This window comes from Mustela nivalis (assembly GCF_964662115.1).
Source record: "Mustela nivalis genome assembly, chromosome: 15".
Lineage (NCBI taxonomy): Eukaryota > Metazoa > Chordata > Mammalia > Carnivora > Mustelidae > Mustela > Mustela nivalis.
In genome coordinates, this window is record NC_139034.1 from 59,221,182 (window position 1) to 59,240,322 (window position 19,141).

The 19,141-nt window shown below is 34.6% G+C and overlaps 1 protein-coding gene across 1 annotated transcript in view; it reads right to left on the reverse strand.

Annotated features, from left to right (window-relative positions):
* MYCBP2 (MYC binding protein 2) overlaps window positions 1-19,141 on the reverse strand; it is a 267,804-nt gene that overhangs the window by 131,650 nt on the left and 117,013 nt on the right. Inside the window, exons 27-33 of the mRNA XM_082701514.1 lie at window positions 15,716-15,807; window positions 13,100-13,234; window positions 11,191-11,274; window positions 9,866-9,962; window positions 7,076-7,268; window positions 6,290-6,564; window positions 2,573-2,794 (exon numbers count right to left, since the gene is read on the reverse strand). Coding sequence (XP_082557640.1) covers window positions 2,573-2,794; window positions 6,290-6,564; window positions 7,076-7,268; window positions 9,866-9,962; window positions 11,191-11,274; window positions 13,100-13,234; window positions 15,716-15,807 — 1,098 coding nt within the window. The remainder of the gene's footprint in view (window positions 1-2,572; window positions 2,795-6,289; window positions 6,565-7,075; window positions 7,269-9,865; window positions 9,963-11,190; window positions 11,275-13,099; window positions 13,235-15,715; window positions 15,808-19,141) is intronic.

The following is a 19,141-nucleotide window of genomic DNA, read 5'->3' on the forward strand; positions in this document are numbered from 1 at the left end:
GGTGACACTAGCTTTCTGGAGGACAAATTTGATAATTGTAAAGTCTTGAGGTGTTTTTCTTTCACTTAAGAATTTTTCCACTCCAGGTGATTTAGTCTGGAAAAATCATCATGAACACGCATAAAATGCAGTCAATGGCATTTTCAGCATGTTTAAAATACTAAATACTGGGAACAATCTAAATATGTGTATTCTTTTTTTGAAGATTTTATTTATTTGTCAGAGAGCGAGCGATCAAGAGCGAGCACAGGCAGACAGAGTGGCAGGCAGAGTCAGAGGGAGAAGCAGGCTCCCTGCGGAGCAAGGGGCCCGATGTGGGACTCGATCCCAGGACGCTGGGATCATGAGCTGAGCCCAAGGCAGCCCTCCAACCAACTGAGCCACCCAGGCGTTCCTAAATATGTGTATTTATAGAGGGAAAAGATGAACTGAATTATGCTACACCCAAATGGTAGAATCCTGCAATATCTATTAAGATAACAGAAGATGCATTCTATCTTCATAGAATATTAACAAAGACCTACAAATATTGAATTATGAATCATTAATAATTACCAAATGTTTATAGTTCTGAAAATCTTTAAATATTTAGAAATTTTATTATAACTTTAAGGAAAACATTGTAAACACTAAAGTGAATTCCAAAGGAAAAATAAGAGAATTACCCATAACTTTATCACCTAAGCATTATTTTCATTTCTCAGTATTCTCTTTCAAAATATGTACTACATACATATTACAAAATACATATGCCTTTAGCACACAGTTTACACAATCATCATAGTATACCATAGTCATAAAGGATATATACTTTGGTTTCTGATTTTCTAATAAAAAAATGTAAAAACATCACCTTTTTAAAAAGATTTTATTTATTTGAGAAAGCAAGCGCATGCATGGGAGTACAGGAGGAGGGATGTAGGGAGGGGAGGAGGGGCCAAGGGAGAAGCAGATTCCTCACTGAACAGGGAGTCTAACGCAGGGTTCAATCCCAGGACCCTGAGATCATGACCTAAATTGAAGGCAGACACTTAACCGAATGAGCCACCCCAGGAGCCCCAACATCACTCTTGATATTAAATGTAAATATAGAGACGCCTCAGTGGCTTAGTCCCTTAAGCAGTTGCCTTTGGCTCAATTCATGATCCTGGGGTCCTGGGATGGAGTCCCGCATTGGGCTCCTTGCTCGGCAGGATGCCTGCTTCTCTCTCTCCCTCTGCGTGCCACTCTGCCTGCTATGCTCTCTCTGTCAAATAAATAAAATCTTAAAAAAGTAAGTGTAACTATAGCTATTTTTAAAGGCTGAGCTCTTTTCTGTCACACTGATATATCCAAATTAAACTATTTGACTTAGCAATGAACATTGTACCAAGGCTCTCATTAAAGTTTCCCATTTTCCTTTTAATAAAATACACATAGAACTTCAGTCTTTCAATTATTTCCTTGGATAATTTCCTTTGCAAATACTCATCACACCTAATACTGAATTGATGATTTATCCCGTAAGAATATCTTCCAGTTTATAGACATCCACTGCTCCACCAATTCAACAGCTATGTTTTTTACTCCTGTTTCAACTAGTACCTAATTATAATCCCAGTAAATACTAAGAATACAATAAATACCTGCTGAAAGACTGAAAGATTACTTAGACTAATTACATAATGAAAGAAACCATCTATAAATTTAGTAGGTTTCCTCATAGTCTCAGCAGAGTAGGACTTAGTAAGAGAAAAAAAAAATCATTTTTTCTAATTTTTACAAATAAATCAGTACTTCAATTCATTCACATTTAGTTTCTAGTAAGGCTGAAATTTTTCCCGTGCTGGCTTACTCTCTAAAGTTCCTCTTATATTTACTCTTATTATTTCTAGTAATTCTACAAAGGTATTATATTAACTATAAATTTTCTTCCCATTCTGCTAATGTCCTTCATTTCTGTATGTCACTTAAAATGTTCTCATAATTTTTCTATTGCTTCAGTCAACATAAAATTGCTATTGTAAAGTAATTAGGATAACTATTCTATATTCTACTGCTTTTCTTGGCTTTCATTTTAAAGATTACTTCTCATCGACTTGATAATATTATACATGGTTTTCTTGTGTATGTAAGTTGTTTTTCTATAGTGCTTCCTAATAAACCTAAATGGGTTACTACTTCGATTGTTTTAGAATGTTTATTTTAATACATCAAAATGTTATTGAAAAAATGTTTCAAAAATTTATTTATTTCCCTCAAATTGTATCTTGGCAATCTAAAATATTATAATATAAAAGTATGCTTATAGTATCTGCAACTTTCAAGGGGTTTGGCATATAAAAAATATGTGGGAATTCATTGCATGACCCTCACATTTTTTTTAGTAGGTTAGGTTTCATTCAAAATTTTAAAATTAGAGAAAAAATATTACAGATTTATAGGTAAACATGAAAAAATTTTCCCCCTTGAATTTTAGGTCTTCTTGTGAAACACATATTTGTTTGGTAAACACCAATATAGAAGAATAAGCACCAACTTAAATAGGCCCTCCTTTGTGGTTTTCAGTATAAAAGTTCAGAGAAAGACCTACCTGGCTGAGTTTCTCCATATGTGCTACCAAAAGGGGAAACCGGTGAACTAGTGTTGAGTCATTCTCTGTGCTAACTTGTTTAACAATTGATCGTAGCAGTACCTCTCCCTCGTATGCAATAGGGAAGATAGAAGTCAGCTTCACAGAAGTGTGGCAAAGAGCCGACATAACAGCTGCAAGCAATCGGCTACTCGAGGTCTTGAAGTTTGCTTCTTGGATATCCTTTTAAAAACAGAAATATGCACCCACCGAAGAAATATGGCATCAGTATAATCTACATTTTTTGGTATATAAAAAGTAAACAACTCTTTAAATTATTACAAAATTTTCTAGCATTCATTTTAATTGTCCTGTTATGAGATTTAAATAGAACAATACTTTTAAACACAACTGTTCCAAGTTATTTCCCAATGAAGATGGAAAAACTATTAAAGATGATCAAGAAAAATCAGCCTCCTATTCTCCAACCAACAATTTTATATATCCTCTGAATCACAGTCCTTTATAGTACTATGCTCAAAGGATGACATCAAAAAGGCCTCAATCAGTATATATCTAAGGCATGTCCAGTAAAACAAGCACTGAAACCACTTTCCTCCAATAATAAATGATTTAAATTGTAATTGGTGCTACTAATGTTAATGGAGCATAATGAATAATTATTATAATAAACATTGCAGTAAGGTCATAAAATTATATCATCACACTATATGGTTTATTCAGAAAAATGAGTAGCATACTTGTAAATTTTTAAAATTTTATTTATTTACTTGAGAGAGGAAAGAGGGGAGGAGCAGAGGGAAAGGGAGAAGCAGACTCCCCACTCCCAGGGAGTCCAAGATCCTGAAATCATGACCTGAGACTGAAGGCAGATGCTTAACCAACTGAGAGCCACCCAGGCACCCCAGATTTTTAAACAAAATATTAAAAACTTACCAAGACAGAATATCCTAATTCACAAAAACTACATACACATTACTTAGTTCATCAAACATCTGTGTTACAAATTCAGGCTAAAAGCAATACCCTATCTGTTAAACCAACATTTGTTAAAGTTAGCCTGCCTGTAACCTGCTCAGTGGCAAAGAAAACAACCATGTAAGATTGGACAGGTTGAGACAGTAAGCTGTGCACTAATCCAGTCCCAGAAAACTGACTGGTAAAATACACTACTCTGCTATGGGTGAACCTGGAGGACACTATAATGAGTGAAATAAGCTAGTCACAGACAGACAAACTACTGCACGATTCCACTTATATGAAGTATCTAAAATAGTCAAACTCACAGAAGCAGAGAATAGAATGGTTGGGAGGAGGGAGAAATGGGGAGCTGGTGATAAACCAGTATAAAGTTTCAGTTATGAAAGATAAGTAAGCGCAAGTGATCTCCTGTACAACATCGTACCTGTGATTAACAATATCATATTATATGCTCAAAATGTGTTAAGAGGTAACTCTCATGTTAAGTAGTTCTTGCCACAATGAAATACATTTTTTTAATACCAAGAATAAATTCAGTATGTAAGTAGCTTAAAAAGTAGTAATGATAAAATAAAACAAAGTTGTCTAACCAGATGTCTTCACTGGACTATCTTTCAAATAGGCTAGTATACCCTGGTGATGACAGTGAACTTTCTTAGGGGAGGAAAAGGTGCTAGAACTTCTACGACAATGTTAAATAGATGTGGTGAGAACAGTCACCTTGTGCCTTGTTCCTGAACTTATTAGGGGGGGTATTCAATATTTCACCACTAAATATGATATTACCTGTAGATTCTTCTGTAGATATCCTCTATCCTTTATAATCCTAGGTTGAAGAAGTTTCCTTAAATCCTGGTTTGGTGAGAAGTTTTTATCACTGATTAAGTGCTAATTTTGTCAAATGCTTTTTCATTATTTATTGAGAAGATTATACAATTTTTCCCGTTTATTCAGTTAATATGGTGAATTACACTGGAAGTGTAATTTTTTTTTTTGAAAGTGTAATTTTTGAAAGTTAAACTAACCTGGCATTTCTAAGAAAAACCCTAGTGGGTGTGATGTATCTTTTATACTGCTGGATTTGATTTGATAATATTGTTAAGAGCTTTTTTCATCTATGTTTGAGTAATGGTTGCCTGTATTAATTTTTTCTTTTAATATCTTAGGTTTTGGTATCAGGATAAAAAAAAAAAAAGGATAAGGCTAACTTGACTAAATTAGTTGGGAAATGTCTCCGATATTTTCTGAAATAGTTTGTTAAAGATTGATATCATTTCTTTCTTATAAGTTTAATAGAATTTACCAATGATAATTATCTGCGTCTGGAGTTTTTTTTGTGGGAAAGTTTTCGATAATAAACTCACTTTTTAAATGGATATAAGGCAGTTCAGATTTTTCTACTACTTGTCAGTTCTGGTCACTTTATATTTTTCAAGCTTTTTGTCTACTTTACCTGAAGTTGCAACTTACTCATATAAAGTTGTTCATAATATTCCCTTATCAGTCTGTTGCATCTATAGTGACATTCCCTGTTTTATCCTTGATCATTTGTGCTTTTTCTTCATCTCTTGTCTCTCAGACTTGCTAGGAGTTTATTAATTTGGTTTTAATTTCAAAGAACCAACTTTGAACTTGTCAATTTTCTCTGTTTTTACTTTACTGTTTTCTGCTCTTATTTTTATTATTTCCTTCATCTTTATTACTTCTTACTTTCGTTTGCTAATTCTTTCTGACTTCTTTAGGTAGAAACTTTGATCATCAATTTTAAACCTTTCTTCTTTGCTAGTGTTATTTAAAAGTATAAAGTTCTTCCCAAGGAATTCTTTAGCTACATGTCATAAATTTTGATGTTATACTTTTATCTTTTAGTATGAAATCATTTCTAATTTCCTTTGGATTTCTACTTTGATTCACTGGTTACTTAGAAGTGTTGTCTATTTAGTGCCTTTCTCAATATATTTGCCTGTTGGTTTATTTAGTTCTAGTGTGGTCTGAAATTCTTTAATTTTAATCTTTTGAAATTTACTAAGATGTGTTTTATGGCTTAGCATATAATCTATCTTTGTGAACATGATATGTACACATGAACATAACATGCATTCTGCACTTGCACTTTCTGTTTTATAAACGTCAATAAAACCAACATGGTTGACGGTGTTGTTCAGATCTCCTATTTCTCTACTGATTTTTTGATCTACATGTTCTACTCATTACTCAAAGAGAAGCACTGAAGTCTCCAAGCATCACTGTACATCTGTCTATTTCTACCTTAAATTCTGTCAGCTTTTTTGAAACTGTCAGTATGTTGAAACTGATGTGGAGCATACACATATATGAGGCTCGCAGTTTCCTCATGAATGAATGGTTCTTAGCAAGTAAGCTCTCTCATAGCTCTCTCTCCTGACTGTTCTGCAGCTATGGGGTTGGCAGAAGCTCCTCTTCTAGCACTATCCTTGCTCTTACACACGCACTCATGATTGTTCTTGCTCCCGTACATGTGTACACTCATTCACAGATTCAAAGAGCATATCAATTGTGCCTACCAATTTTATAGCTAAACATGATAAAGCAAGCAGGAAAAAAAATGACTTTCAACTTTAAGTCACACATACCAAACCAATGTCCTAATTTATCATTTATAGAAGTTAGATATATTGAGGCAATAGCACTTAATTTCCTTGAAGAGTATTAGGTAATCTATCATATTTTCAACTAACATTTTTAAACTGAAATTACCTGATCCAAACAATTCAGCAGATCACAAAGGCAAGCCCATTGTAAGGCAGGAGTTGGGTAGAAAGAATGAAAACAGGCAGTGAAGGTATTATGACACTCCTGAAGGACAGCTTCTAGGAGACTCAAGGGTTGACTGAGGTATCCTTGAGGATCATTATCCAACTTCACCATGCAGTGATCAACTCCTTCTGATAAAATTTTTCTTAACAAAGTTCTGGTTTTTCCAATACATTCTGCTAATTTGCTAGTTTCTTCTACAACTGCTTTTCCTGTAGCTTTGAGGAAACAAAGCAGATTGCTAATTAAATGGAGTAATAAACATGCATGGAGATACTCAATATAATTCAAGTAATTTCCTATATAGCTAAAGATTGCAAGTACTCAAAACTTAGAGATGAAACAATTTAGAGATTAAATGTAGTCCAAAATTATTTCTTTTAAAAATGTAAGTAGGAAGAAATTTTATAAAAAGCCAAAACAATGGTTTTAGCATTTAAGTCCAAATGAGTCGTTCAAAAAATTTCTATTTGACCGAATCTGTTTAAAATAATACATTATTAGAGTATTTTTTTAGTTTAACATGATTTTTTGTTATCAACATAACAAGTAATCTGTTTTATTCTTTTTAAGTAAACACAAAAGGATCTTGAAAGCTGACTTTCTGTCCTTATTTTAGGAGAAGATTAAAGGCAGCTGGGGATCTTAAACTCCTGGTTATCCCTATACAGACCTTTCCAATGTGTCAAATATTTTCTTCTTAAAGTAATTTAAAAACATGTTTCATACCTGATACTGGGTAAATTTCACAGGTATAGACACGCAATAACCTCAGACAACAGGAACCCACAAAACGCAGTCTTTCTAGATCTAGAAGTGTAGCTGTGAACTGGAATCCTTTTAATCCTCTAAGTTCTTCAACTCCTAAGACTAAGGTGGTCCAGCTCCAGTGAAGAATACTCAACAATGACTCAAAACATTCCTAATCCAGAATATGAAAAAACAGAAAACAATTAGTTCAAATGATACCATAGGTTGAATCAAATGGAAAGATGACACTGAACTTCAAAACTTTATTTGAAAAAAGCAGAACGAAAGAAAACAAAACATTATTTGAACTTTTTAACTGAGTTTTGATTAGCCCAAATAATGGATATTTTATTAGTTCATTTATCACATTACCATTAGGAATATCTTTGAAGCTTAACAAATAAGATAAAGTAGTTAGGCATGTAAAAAAGCAAAATTCTTCAATATTTGCCTATTTCTTTATTTAAAAAAAGATTTATTTATTTATTTACTTGAGAAAGAGAAAGTGTTAACAGCAAGTGGGGGGATGGGCAGAGGGCTAGAATCCCAAGCCGACTCTGCACTGAGCATGGAGCCCAACTCAGGGCTAGAAAGCTTGACTTATGAGACTATGACTTGAGCCAAAACCAAGAGGCGGAGGTGTAAGTGACTGAGGCTCTCAGGCACCCCCATATTTGCCTATTAAAAAATATAGCTTTGTTTCCCTGCTACCAACCTATCTAATTTACCATATAAGTAAGGCAAAAAATTAAAAACATTTACAAATACATGATTACTTGAAAGCAAAATTAAACTCCACACTGTTACTGTAGTATTATATAAATAAGCTGAAAGTATTTAAAGCACTTTAATAATTTTTAATATAATAAAGTATTTTATTTAGTATTAGGTAGTAATGACAGTATTAAATAACTTATTTATTATAAATAATAACTTAATAAATACGAATAAATATATATAAATATATAAAAATAAACAAATAAATAAATGACTTAAGTAATAAATAACTTAATAAATAATGCAATAAATATCTTATTTATTAAATTTTACCATACAAACTATAGCAAACCTTTGATAAACAAGTTAATAGAAGATAAACATTGACCACAAAATACTAAAATATTCTTACTAGGTTTTTAAATTCTCCAGTGTGGGTTTAGGGTAGTGAGCATTCCTTTCAGTTCTAGTTGTTCTACAGGCTTTACCATACTTACATGATGACAAATACTAGATAATCTCAAAGCAAAGCACTTATTCCCTGACCTCCACCAAATTCCAGTCCTCTGGTATAGTAATACCAAGATAAGAGTTTATAGTTTAGCTTCTTAAAGAAAGAGTTGAATACATTTCTTATATAAAGATAACAATTACCTAATGACCACAAAACCACTTAGACACAAATATAAAAAAATTACTAAGCACAAAAAAAAAAGATCACTGAAAAAGACATACAGAGTCAAGATACTTATTTGGATCAAAAGCTATCAAACTGATCTTACTACTAAAAGGATGCCAAGAGACCAAGGAGCCAAAGTTCTTGTAATCTTATTGCAAGCTCTATCTCTATAAACTACCATAGATCTTTTGGAAGGTCATTTGGCATGATATGTCACAATTTAAATCAGCACACTTCCAGTAGAAACACTCACATAAGTACATAAGTAATCAAAAGATGCATATGGAAGGACATAATAGTAAAAAACAAGAAATTGATAGGTATAGGACTGAATAAATTAAGAGTACAATTATTCTATGGGATGCTGTGCAAATACAAGAAAAGATTAACAAAGAACTGAATACACTAACATGGATTATGTCCTTAACATTATGAAAATTTTAAAAACAGATGCAAAACTTTACTATTACAAACAAGGAGACTGTACAGCATGCTGTATATATACACTAACAAGTTTGTGTATGTATAAAAATGGTTTGGAAGGATATACATCAAAATGTAAACAGTAACAGGGTGACTTTAGTATACTTAGCATACTTTTAATATCGTTTATCCCCACTCTACCCTCTTCCCAGCCAAAAACGCGTATTAATCTTGTTATTTAAAAAAGAAGACAAAAGAGCATTCATCGTACACGGTTCACAAACATGAGAGACTACCAACTACATGAATAAGTCACATTCATATAGTGCCTTACATTTAAAAAGCATTATTGTATCCCTTATTTCATTGGAAATTCATAACAATGCTATCACACAGTTTATTTAGATAACTGGCATAAGAATGTTCAACGAATAAATGAAAGAAGAACTAAACTCAGGCTTTCTGACATTCAGACATTTCACGACAATTAAATCATGTTGGCTTTCCATTTTACACTGGCAACCCCAGTAATGAGGTATTTCTTTAAATGTAGAATGTGGACAGTCAAGTAATTCAACAGAGTATTTAGATATATAACTCTTGTATTTAGCTCCTCAAGCATTAGGCTAGTGCCTTTTGTCAGTATCGGTCTTAACTTTTCTTTCACTTTTTAACTCCTTCCACATATGTATTCATACATGATTTACTAGAAAACCCACCGGTTATATCAGTTCATGTTGAAGTTCATGGTAAAGTCACCCAACATCTCTATTTTCCCATTATTTAAAGGCTTTATTCTTTGGCCTGGGATCTCAGTGCTAATATCAAAAAAATCTGAGTTTGTAAAACTCTCCTGAGATAAACTCTTAGAAAAGTGGCTAAATGCTAAATATCAAAATGAAATAGAGCACTGGACAAAAAAACCTGAAATTTTTTAAAAAATGGCTTACCACTGAGACAGTTCTTGCAAAAGATCTCTTTAAAATGTGTACAGGTTCGCTGGTTTGCTGTTTGCCCTTTGAGGCACTGCCATCACTGGTTGGAAGTCTGAAGGTAGCAGACACACATAAATTTATGTTGGAAAGTCCAATGACATTTTTCTTTTCAAAATATACATTTTTGCAATAGCAAGATATGCTACTATTAAATTTTAAGGGCTATATTATTAAGAAGTTATTTGACCAGTGTACCCAGGAGTAGTCTGAGCAAGTCGCTATGTTCATAATGCTAATTGTTACGATAATAAACTGCATAGAAACAAACAAAAATCTCTTCTTGGGACACCACCTAGAGTCTTAAAAGTGATTACTACGGAAGAAAGACATGAGAGACAGTCACTGTTGGAGAGGTATTTCTTTAGATTTTTTACACTCAAAGAATGACATTTTTTAGTGAGGGTTTACATATATTTTAATTCTTCATTCTAAATATTATTATAGTAATCTACTAGAGATAGATGGATAATAGGCATATGCTTTCATAAATGTCTCAAATACCAGGAAGTAATTAAAATTCTTAAATGTTATAAGTATAATAAATATTATCACATGGATAATTATTATTATTATTATTTTTTTTTTTTTAAAAAGATTTTATTTATTTATTTGACAGACAGAGATCACAAGTAGGCAGAGAGGCAGGCAGAGAGAGAGGAGGAAGCAGGCTCCCCGCTGAGCAGAGAGCCTGATGCGGGACTCGATCCCAGGACCCTGAGATCATGACCTGAGCCGAAGGCAGCGGCTTAACCCACTGAGCCACCCAGGCGCCCCATGGATAATTATTATTTGACGTTTCAAATAAAAGGAGGAAATTTTTCAGCAGTAAGGGCACTCCTCAACAGTAAGAGATTTTCTATTCATTCCATTACAGTACAAACAGAAAACACATGACAGCAGGAAATCAATCAGGCTTGCATCTGAAGTCCCCATCTAATGTCCCACTATCATTTCTCTAAGACAAATTTTTATTACTTTATAATATTTTGAAATGGGTATGAAAATCCAGATAAAGAAATAAGTTACTAAAATACTGCTAATGGCATAATACAGATAATCTGAGTCATGAAGTTTAAAATTCAGCTCAATGTAGAAGATGTTTAAAAATATACAAAATATTAAGTGTTTTTGTTAAAAATAGCTATATTTCTACTGGTATATTATAACTTGTTGAATGCTTCAAATAATTTCTTTCATTATGTCACATATATTTTATAGTATCCTAGATCATTATAACAAAGGACTGAATTATATTAATTAACTATAAATATGCTAAATACCTGTATAATAATTGGGGTATCTGACCAGCATTAACATCTGTACCATTATTTGATTTCTTTGAACTCTTAAATTGGAATACCACCCTAAGAAGAGAAAAAATAACAATGATACCACAAAACAACATGATTCAAGATACATGAAAGGAAATAAGAAATCCGACAACAATGTTTTCAAATAGTATGTTAATGAACAGAGATTCATTCTTTAAGGAAAAATACAAGTAAAAAGGAGTTGTTTTTATTTTGGTTCAAGCTCTGAAATGGCTTCATGAATAAAAGAAAGGAATTAAACCTGATCAGGAATTCCTTGGTAAGCAGCAGTCCAGTCTCCTTTTAGTCTCCCCCAGCTCAACTTTAACCAAAACAATAAGCTTTTTGTTTTTTTAAGATTTTATTTATTTATTTGAGATAGAACAAGAGAGAGAGAGAGAGCACGTGTGCAAGAGAGAGCACACATGCAGGGAGAACAGCAGGCACAGTCGAGAAGCAGGCTCCAGCCAAGCAGGGAGCCTGACTGGGGGCCAGATCCCAGTACTCTGGAATCATGACCTAAGCCGAAGGCAGGCGCCTACGGACTGAACCACCCAGGTGCCCCTAGAACAGTAAGTTTTTTTTTTTTTTTAAGATTTTATTTATTTATTTGACACATCACAAGTAGGTGGAAAGGTAAGCAGAGGGAGGTGGGGAGAGAGCCTGATGTGGGGCTCGATCCTAGGACCCTGAGATCACGACCTGAGCCAAAGCCAGAGAGGCCTAACCCCTGGAACCACGCAGGCACCCCAGAACAATAAGCTTTTAACAAAATATTTCAACTTATAAAGAGTTTAAAATATTTCAACTTCTAAAGAGTTTAAAATCTGCTCAACCACACACGATAAGCTTTAGAATTAGCTTCAAACTGCTGTAATACTTCAAAGTTCAACGAGCTGCATATGGAATCACAGAGTCCAGGATCAAAGCAGTCTCCCTAGTGCTAGCACACAATCTTAGAGTAAGTGTGAAAGGGATACTTTACAGCAGGCTTAATTTATTTATGCATTTCACTTGAACATTCAGGAACAAAGAATTCCCCTCATTAATTAGCCTGTTCTGTTTTTGATGAGCTTTGTTAATAAGCTGAACAAAACTGTCTGAAATATACTATTACATAACTTCTACTCATTTCAAATAGATGCTCAAGAAGAGTAAGGAGTAAACTGAATTTCTCTTCTAAATGATAGTCCTTTCAAACACACAAATCCAGAGTACCGAGAATAAAGAAGGCTGGAGTTAGAGTCAAAAGAGATTCCAGGTCTAGTTTTCATTCTGCCACACAGCCGGGATACGATGTGCAGCAAGTCAGTTCACCTCCTCTCTCTCTATTCCCAAGCGAAAAACAGAGCTAATAACAGTTTCACAAAACTGTTGAGGGCATCAAATGAGAATATAGATATGAAAGAGTTTTATAAACTAAAAAGCACTCTCCATATGAAATTTAAACAGTAAATCTCCCCCTACATCTTATTAAAGCTGTGCCATCTCATATTGCTAAAACTGAAATTTATAAACTGTTTTTATAAGGACTGTCAAATTTTATAGCAAGTATTTATTTCTTTTTTATGGTTTCCAAGTTCCTCATTCTTCTTGTCACTTTATGTAATTTCTAATTGGTAATAAATTCTTAAATGATATAACACCCAGAAATACATACAAATGACAAATGACAAAAGCAGAGAGTAGCAGTCCTGTTCTCTCCCTGTTCTGTCTAGACCTCATACTGGCACGAGATTGCATAAATTTAATGTTTGGCAGTCACATTATGATCTAGTCTTACTTACATTTTTATCCTTCTGAGAGACTGAGCTGCTAAAACAATATTCCACTAACAAAAATGAGAGTTGCTTAAGTAATTCTTAAACATTTTGCTTACCCGTCATCTGTGGTAATAGAAGCTTGTCCATGAGATCCACAGTCACTGCTGGGTCCGGACACTCGAGCCCATGCTACATACCACCAACCAGCTTGCAAGAGAACTGGTTCATCAAACATCATTGCATATTTTTCTCTGAGAGAAAAATTAGTGAGTCAAAGACAATGCCTTTGCACTACTCTGTTACATATATTTGTTATATATCCTTTATAAATAAAACATGAAATTCATTGTGTAAGATTCTTACTGAACATCATTAAAAACCTATTTTAAAAAGTCTGAAACAAATTAAAAACTAAAAATATCTGCACAGGAACATACACATAATAGTCATTTGTTGTCATGGTGATGGCACTCCTTACCTTGAATTCTAAAACTTGGTTAAATGTTATAAAGCTCTCATTAAAATAGCACAAATTTTTTTAATTGTTCAAAAAAAACCACATGCCAATTCAATTGGAAAAAGAAACTATGAATTTCAGTTTTAAAGTGTATTGAGAGGAAGTATGTTAAGAAAATGGTTCTGAAAAAAAAAAAAAAAAAAAAAAAAAAAAAAAAGAAAATGGTTCTGGAGTCAGATGGCCTGAGATCAAGGCTCAGCTTCGTGATCTGCTAGTTGTGTAATTTTGGGTAAGATATTACACCCTCTCTGTGACTCAGTTTCTTCATGTGAAAATAGGGATGAAGATGATGTCTAGATCACAGGACTGTTTTGAGGATTGAGGAAATTCAGATAAAGAATTTGGAACTGTGCCTGTCACAGTAACCACACAAAAAAATTTACTAAAATAGAAGGAGAAAGCTTATATATAAATAAGGAGATCTGATAAAGTTTTAGGTAATAGACTGTAGTGGTTGTTACTGGGATAGAGAAAAGAATGAAGGGTATCTGAGGAAGGGAAAAAATTAATGCACTGTAGAGGTATGAAAGTACAAAACAGGGCTTAAAAATGACAAGGGGTCCAGTCAGGTTAAAGCATTAAGACAGATAAAAAAGTATAGTTAGGCAGAAAGTTAAAAAAGATGTTGTAAAAGATTACTGAAGTCCTTTAATTCTAGCCTTAGGAACCTGGGTTTTGTTAGCAGGGAAATGAATAAAATCTAGGTGATTCTCTGTATGTGAAACAATATATATTTTTTTGAAATGATATATTTTTGACTCATATTTATATGCTCAAAAATAAATACTAAGTGACAATGGCATCTTAAGGCTCTGTTAAAAATCAATCAACTAATTTCCTAAAATCTTCCTAATCTTCATTTGTATATCACATAAAAAACAACTAAAAAATATCTCCTGATACTCGTGAGTGCTTATAGTGAAAAAACTAAAAATTTTCTGTGGGTTTACTATTTTGTTCTCAAAAGCAGTTATCTGTTAAAAGCAAACTTAATGTCTTACTACCATTTTTAGTAAATACAAAACATCACAATTACAAAAAGTAATATTTATGGAGCACTTACATAAGCAAAAAGCTTATATATAACACACAAGGTTTTAACATAGTTATTACTGGTAAGTACAGTTTATTATTACTATTATGAGGTTCACTTTATTTTTTCCTCATCATTATATCCCCTGAAACAAATCACTAACTTGTCATAACACAAGAGAGAATTCTTGGGATTACACAGAGAGGACTGATAAAAGCGAATTCTCTTCATATTTTAATGAAGTTTTATAAATAAACATCCAGATTCTGGTAACAGAAAACCCATTATCTTAACAGGTTTCAGTAAAGTTGGCCACCTCCCCAAGTGTGTTATAATCAAGCACATACTACAAGCATGGTGTCAGGCCACATGAGTGATCTGAATTATGGCCTGCTATGTCTATTTGGTACTGTAGACATATTGCTACAAGTAGTAAATAATTCTAGGACATTACTAGAAAGCTAGCACAGTAGGTGCTCTCTAAGTGATACACGAAAACAAAAGTGTGCAAAATATATGTATATTTTCATCTTCAATGGAGAAATATTTTATCTTTTAAAATACAAATACGGAAAACACTATTAGTTTTAGTACAGTTCTATTAAATACAACACTTCCTTTACCTAATATACAGCTTAATTTCTCAAGCATCTGATCACAGATTATTTATTTATTAAAGATTTTATTTATTTGATAGAGAAAGAGAGAGAGAGCACAAGTAGACAGAGTGGCAGGCAGAGAGAGAGGGATGAGAGGCAGAGAGAGAGAGGGCTCCGCAGAGAGCATGATGTGGCACTCTATCCCAGGACTCTGGGATCATGACCTGAGCTGAAGGCAGATGCTTAACAATCTGAGCCACCCAGGCATCCCCACAGATTATTAAAAACAGCATTCTTTTTTTTTTTTTTAAGATTTTATTTATTTGACAGAGAGAGATCACAAGTAGGCAGAGAGGCAAGCAGAAAGAGAGAGAGAGGAGGAAGCAGGCTCCCTGGCGAGCAGAGAGCCCAATGTGGGACTCGATCCCAGAACCCTGAGATCATGACCTGAGCTGAAGGCAGAGGCTTAACCCACTGAGCCACCCAGGCGCCCTAAAAACAGCATTCTTACATTTCTTCACTCACAATGAATTTTTTTACATTAAGTATTGAGGATGCTGCTGAGTAATGAGGAAATCTTTACCTGGCAGCACAGTCATAAGCCAACACATCGGTCTCTGCAAGAAGGTCTCCATCGGTTTCATGATCTCCTCCATCAGGACCCAACTCGAATAGCTGGGAAAAGGAGAAAAACACATCATGTCCAATTGCTCAGTCATGCAAACCTGCTGAATAATATGTTTATAATTTTGTGTGTTTCCAATAATGTGTTGGACACTCCAGAATACAAAAATCAGAATGCCTGCTTTTTAAATGTTAAATACACAACCCTACATATTTAAATTAAGAAACTTATAGCCTATGTAAATCTCAGTCCTCCTTATTTATATATTCATCTATTTATAGCAAATGTTCTCAGCTGTTCTGTACCAAATATAAACATGTGATGGAATGACAGAACTCAACCAACGCATTTTATCTACGTGAGGAAGAATTTTGCTTCAACACTTAGAATCTGTGAGATCTGAGATCCAGTTTCCTCATCCATAAAAGGAAGGAGGACACTAACAGTGCCTACTTCGTAGTAATTTTTGAGAATTACAAAAAGTAATATTTATGGAGCACTTAGAAAAATACCCAGAAAGAAAGGCTACAAAAGTGTTAGCTACGGAGAGACAGAGGAATAAGAGAAGATACGCATCCTTAAAAACACGGATAACAAAAAGTAGTTCGAGGTAATACGGCATGGGAAGAGGAGAGATGAAGAGGAAACAAATGGTTATAAATCAAGGGGAGGACCAAACAGTCTGGGAAAAGGATAAGATAGTTAATATCAAAGAGGAAAAGTGAGGAAATTAAATTAAAATAAAGGAGAATTATCAGGAAGAGATCTTTTTTCTTTAAAAATAGACCAATACAAATAAAAACCCCTTATTTCTCTGGAGAATTACAGCAGTGAACTACAAAAAAGGCAGATAAAACACTAAGGACAAAGAGAAGGGAACTTACTAGACAATTACTATGGTAGATGTTTTATTTTTTCAATTATATGCTAATGATGTGAAAATCTGTCTCCAGCTCAGCTCTTGTTCTCAACAGTCACTACATCCACCTGCCACACACCGCCTACCACCAGCTGGATCTCATTAGCTCTAAAGGGACTCACTCCCCTGTCTCCTGCTTCCCCTGTTCTGATTAATGGCACTATCACTCACCTACTCACTCAGATAAAAAACCTGGAATAGTCCTTTTTTCTGTATCTTTCTGCCATCACTACATCTATTCTATTGCTTGTATCAAAGTTTTGTCAATTCAAGGATGCTCACGGTTATTAGTTAGAACTCATCAGTCTTCTTATCTCTGTTCTCTCTTTGCTCTGGCCCATACACCACAAAGCTAAAAAGTTTTATTTTTGTTTAATGACCCCCAGTACTCTTTTTAAAATGAGTACCTGATTGGAATACTTCTTTAAAATTCTTCAATGGTTTCTCATTTCTTTCTTTGTAGCATGACATACAGGTCCTTAATGAATTCCCCCTAACCTGGCTCCCCTGCTTATATTCAAAAAATATCTTTCAGGGTACCTGGGTGGCTCAGTGGGTTAATAAGCCTCTGCCTTCAGCGTAGGTCATGATCTCAGGGTCCTGGGATCAAGTCCTGCATTGGGCTCTCTGCTAGGCAGGGAGTCTGCTTCCTCCTCCCTCTCTCTCTCTCTTTTCCTGCCTCTCTGCCTACTTGTGATCTCTCTCTGTCAAATAAATAAAATCTTTAAAAAATAAATTATTTTTTAACACATACTGTGTGACAGGCACAATTCTAGACACTTGGCATATAGGGATGAACAATGCAAACAAAAAAATGGTGGCTATTGGAAGTAAGTTTCTGAGTAAGGGAGAGGATTTAGTTTTAAGTAGGTTCACCAGAGGGTCAAGACCTGAAGATAATGAGGAAGTAATCACACAGGTACTGAAGTAAAGAGCTGTAGTGAGAGGGAGTAGCCAGTGCAAAGATCCTGAGGTTTCAGTATGCCTGGCTTGCCTGAGGAACAATAGCAGGCCAGTGTGGCTGGATTAGAGTGAGGCAGCTAGTATAACGTAAGGTCAGAATGATAATGGCACTGAATTCTGGTGTTTTGTGGGCCCTTCTGAGGCCTGTGGCTTTTAATCTAATATAAGAAGACATTGCAGGAATCTGAACAGAGAGGAGTGGCAGAGTCTGGTACTAGGGATAGTTTTTATAAGTGTAGATCCTAGATTTATTTCCTAAGTGTCGACAATAGTATTTGCTGCTGAAGGGGATGTGGGGTGTGACAGAGGGAAGGCAATGATGATTCCAAGATTTCTGGCCTAAGCAGCTGGAAGAATAAAGTTTATTCTAGGTCAATTAGCTGGGATGGGAAAAATACAGTATCAGCAGGTTTAGAGAGATGACCAGAAGATTAGTGTTAAATATGCTATATCCAAAATGCCTATTAGCTATCCAAGAGGAGAAGCAAAGTAGGCAGCTGTATATATGACTTTTGAGGTTTAATAATAAGAAGAAAAATACTTAAGCCATAAGGCTGGATCACTCCAGGGATGAGTAGATTTAAAAAGTGCCCAAGACTGAGTTCTTATAGAGGTCAGGAAGAGGTCTCCAATATGTAGAGGTCTGGAAGATAATAAGTAACCAGCATGAGACTTAAAAGAGCAGTCAGTGAGACAGAAGGAAAACCAAGTGTGGTACCGTGGGAGACAAGTGAAGATAGTATATAAAAGAAGGGGTTGATAAGATTAAATTATGTTGACTGGCTAAGGAAGAGGTGGACTAAGCCTTGACCACTGGCTTCAGCAATCAGAAATCACTCACATTCTTGACCAGGGCAGCTTTGGTAGAGTGGCTGGGGCAAAACGCTGATTAGAGTACGTTCAAGAAGGAAGGGAAAGAGAGAGAATGTAAATAAAAAGTACATAAAATTAAGAATATGTACAGAGTCCAGCTAGGTGGCTAGTCTCTATGGCTAGACAAGTACACAAGTACCTTTGCCCAGAGTAGTTCATGGTGTAAGAGTCTTCTAGCAGGAGGAAAGAGATAAAAGAGAACCTATCAAGACAGATGTCTAGTTTCTGCCTTATGGTAACAAGTATATGGTGGATGGTACTATTCAAGAGACAAACCACTGGAAGAGAGCCACATCCTAGGGAAAGAGCATGAATTCAGTTGCAACATAAAGACCAACAACTGTCATGCCTTAAAAGCACTCACATGGAAATGGGTCAAAGAAGAAGTCAGAGCTGGAGATTTAAAATTTGGGCATTATGGTATGCTGACAGCTATTTAAACTTTGGGCTTATTAGAGAATATTTAGGAGAAAATACAGAGGAAACAGGGGCTAGGGCTGGGTCTAGAAGAATTTAGTCTCCAGGTAGAAGAGGACAAACCTACAGAAGAGAAGAATCAACCAGAAATATGATAATAAAATAAAAAAACAAGATTTACTGCTAGAAAAAAAAATGTCTATCTTAAAGAG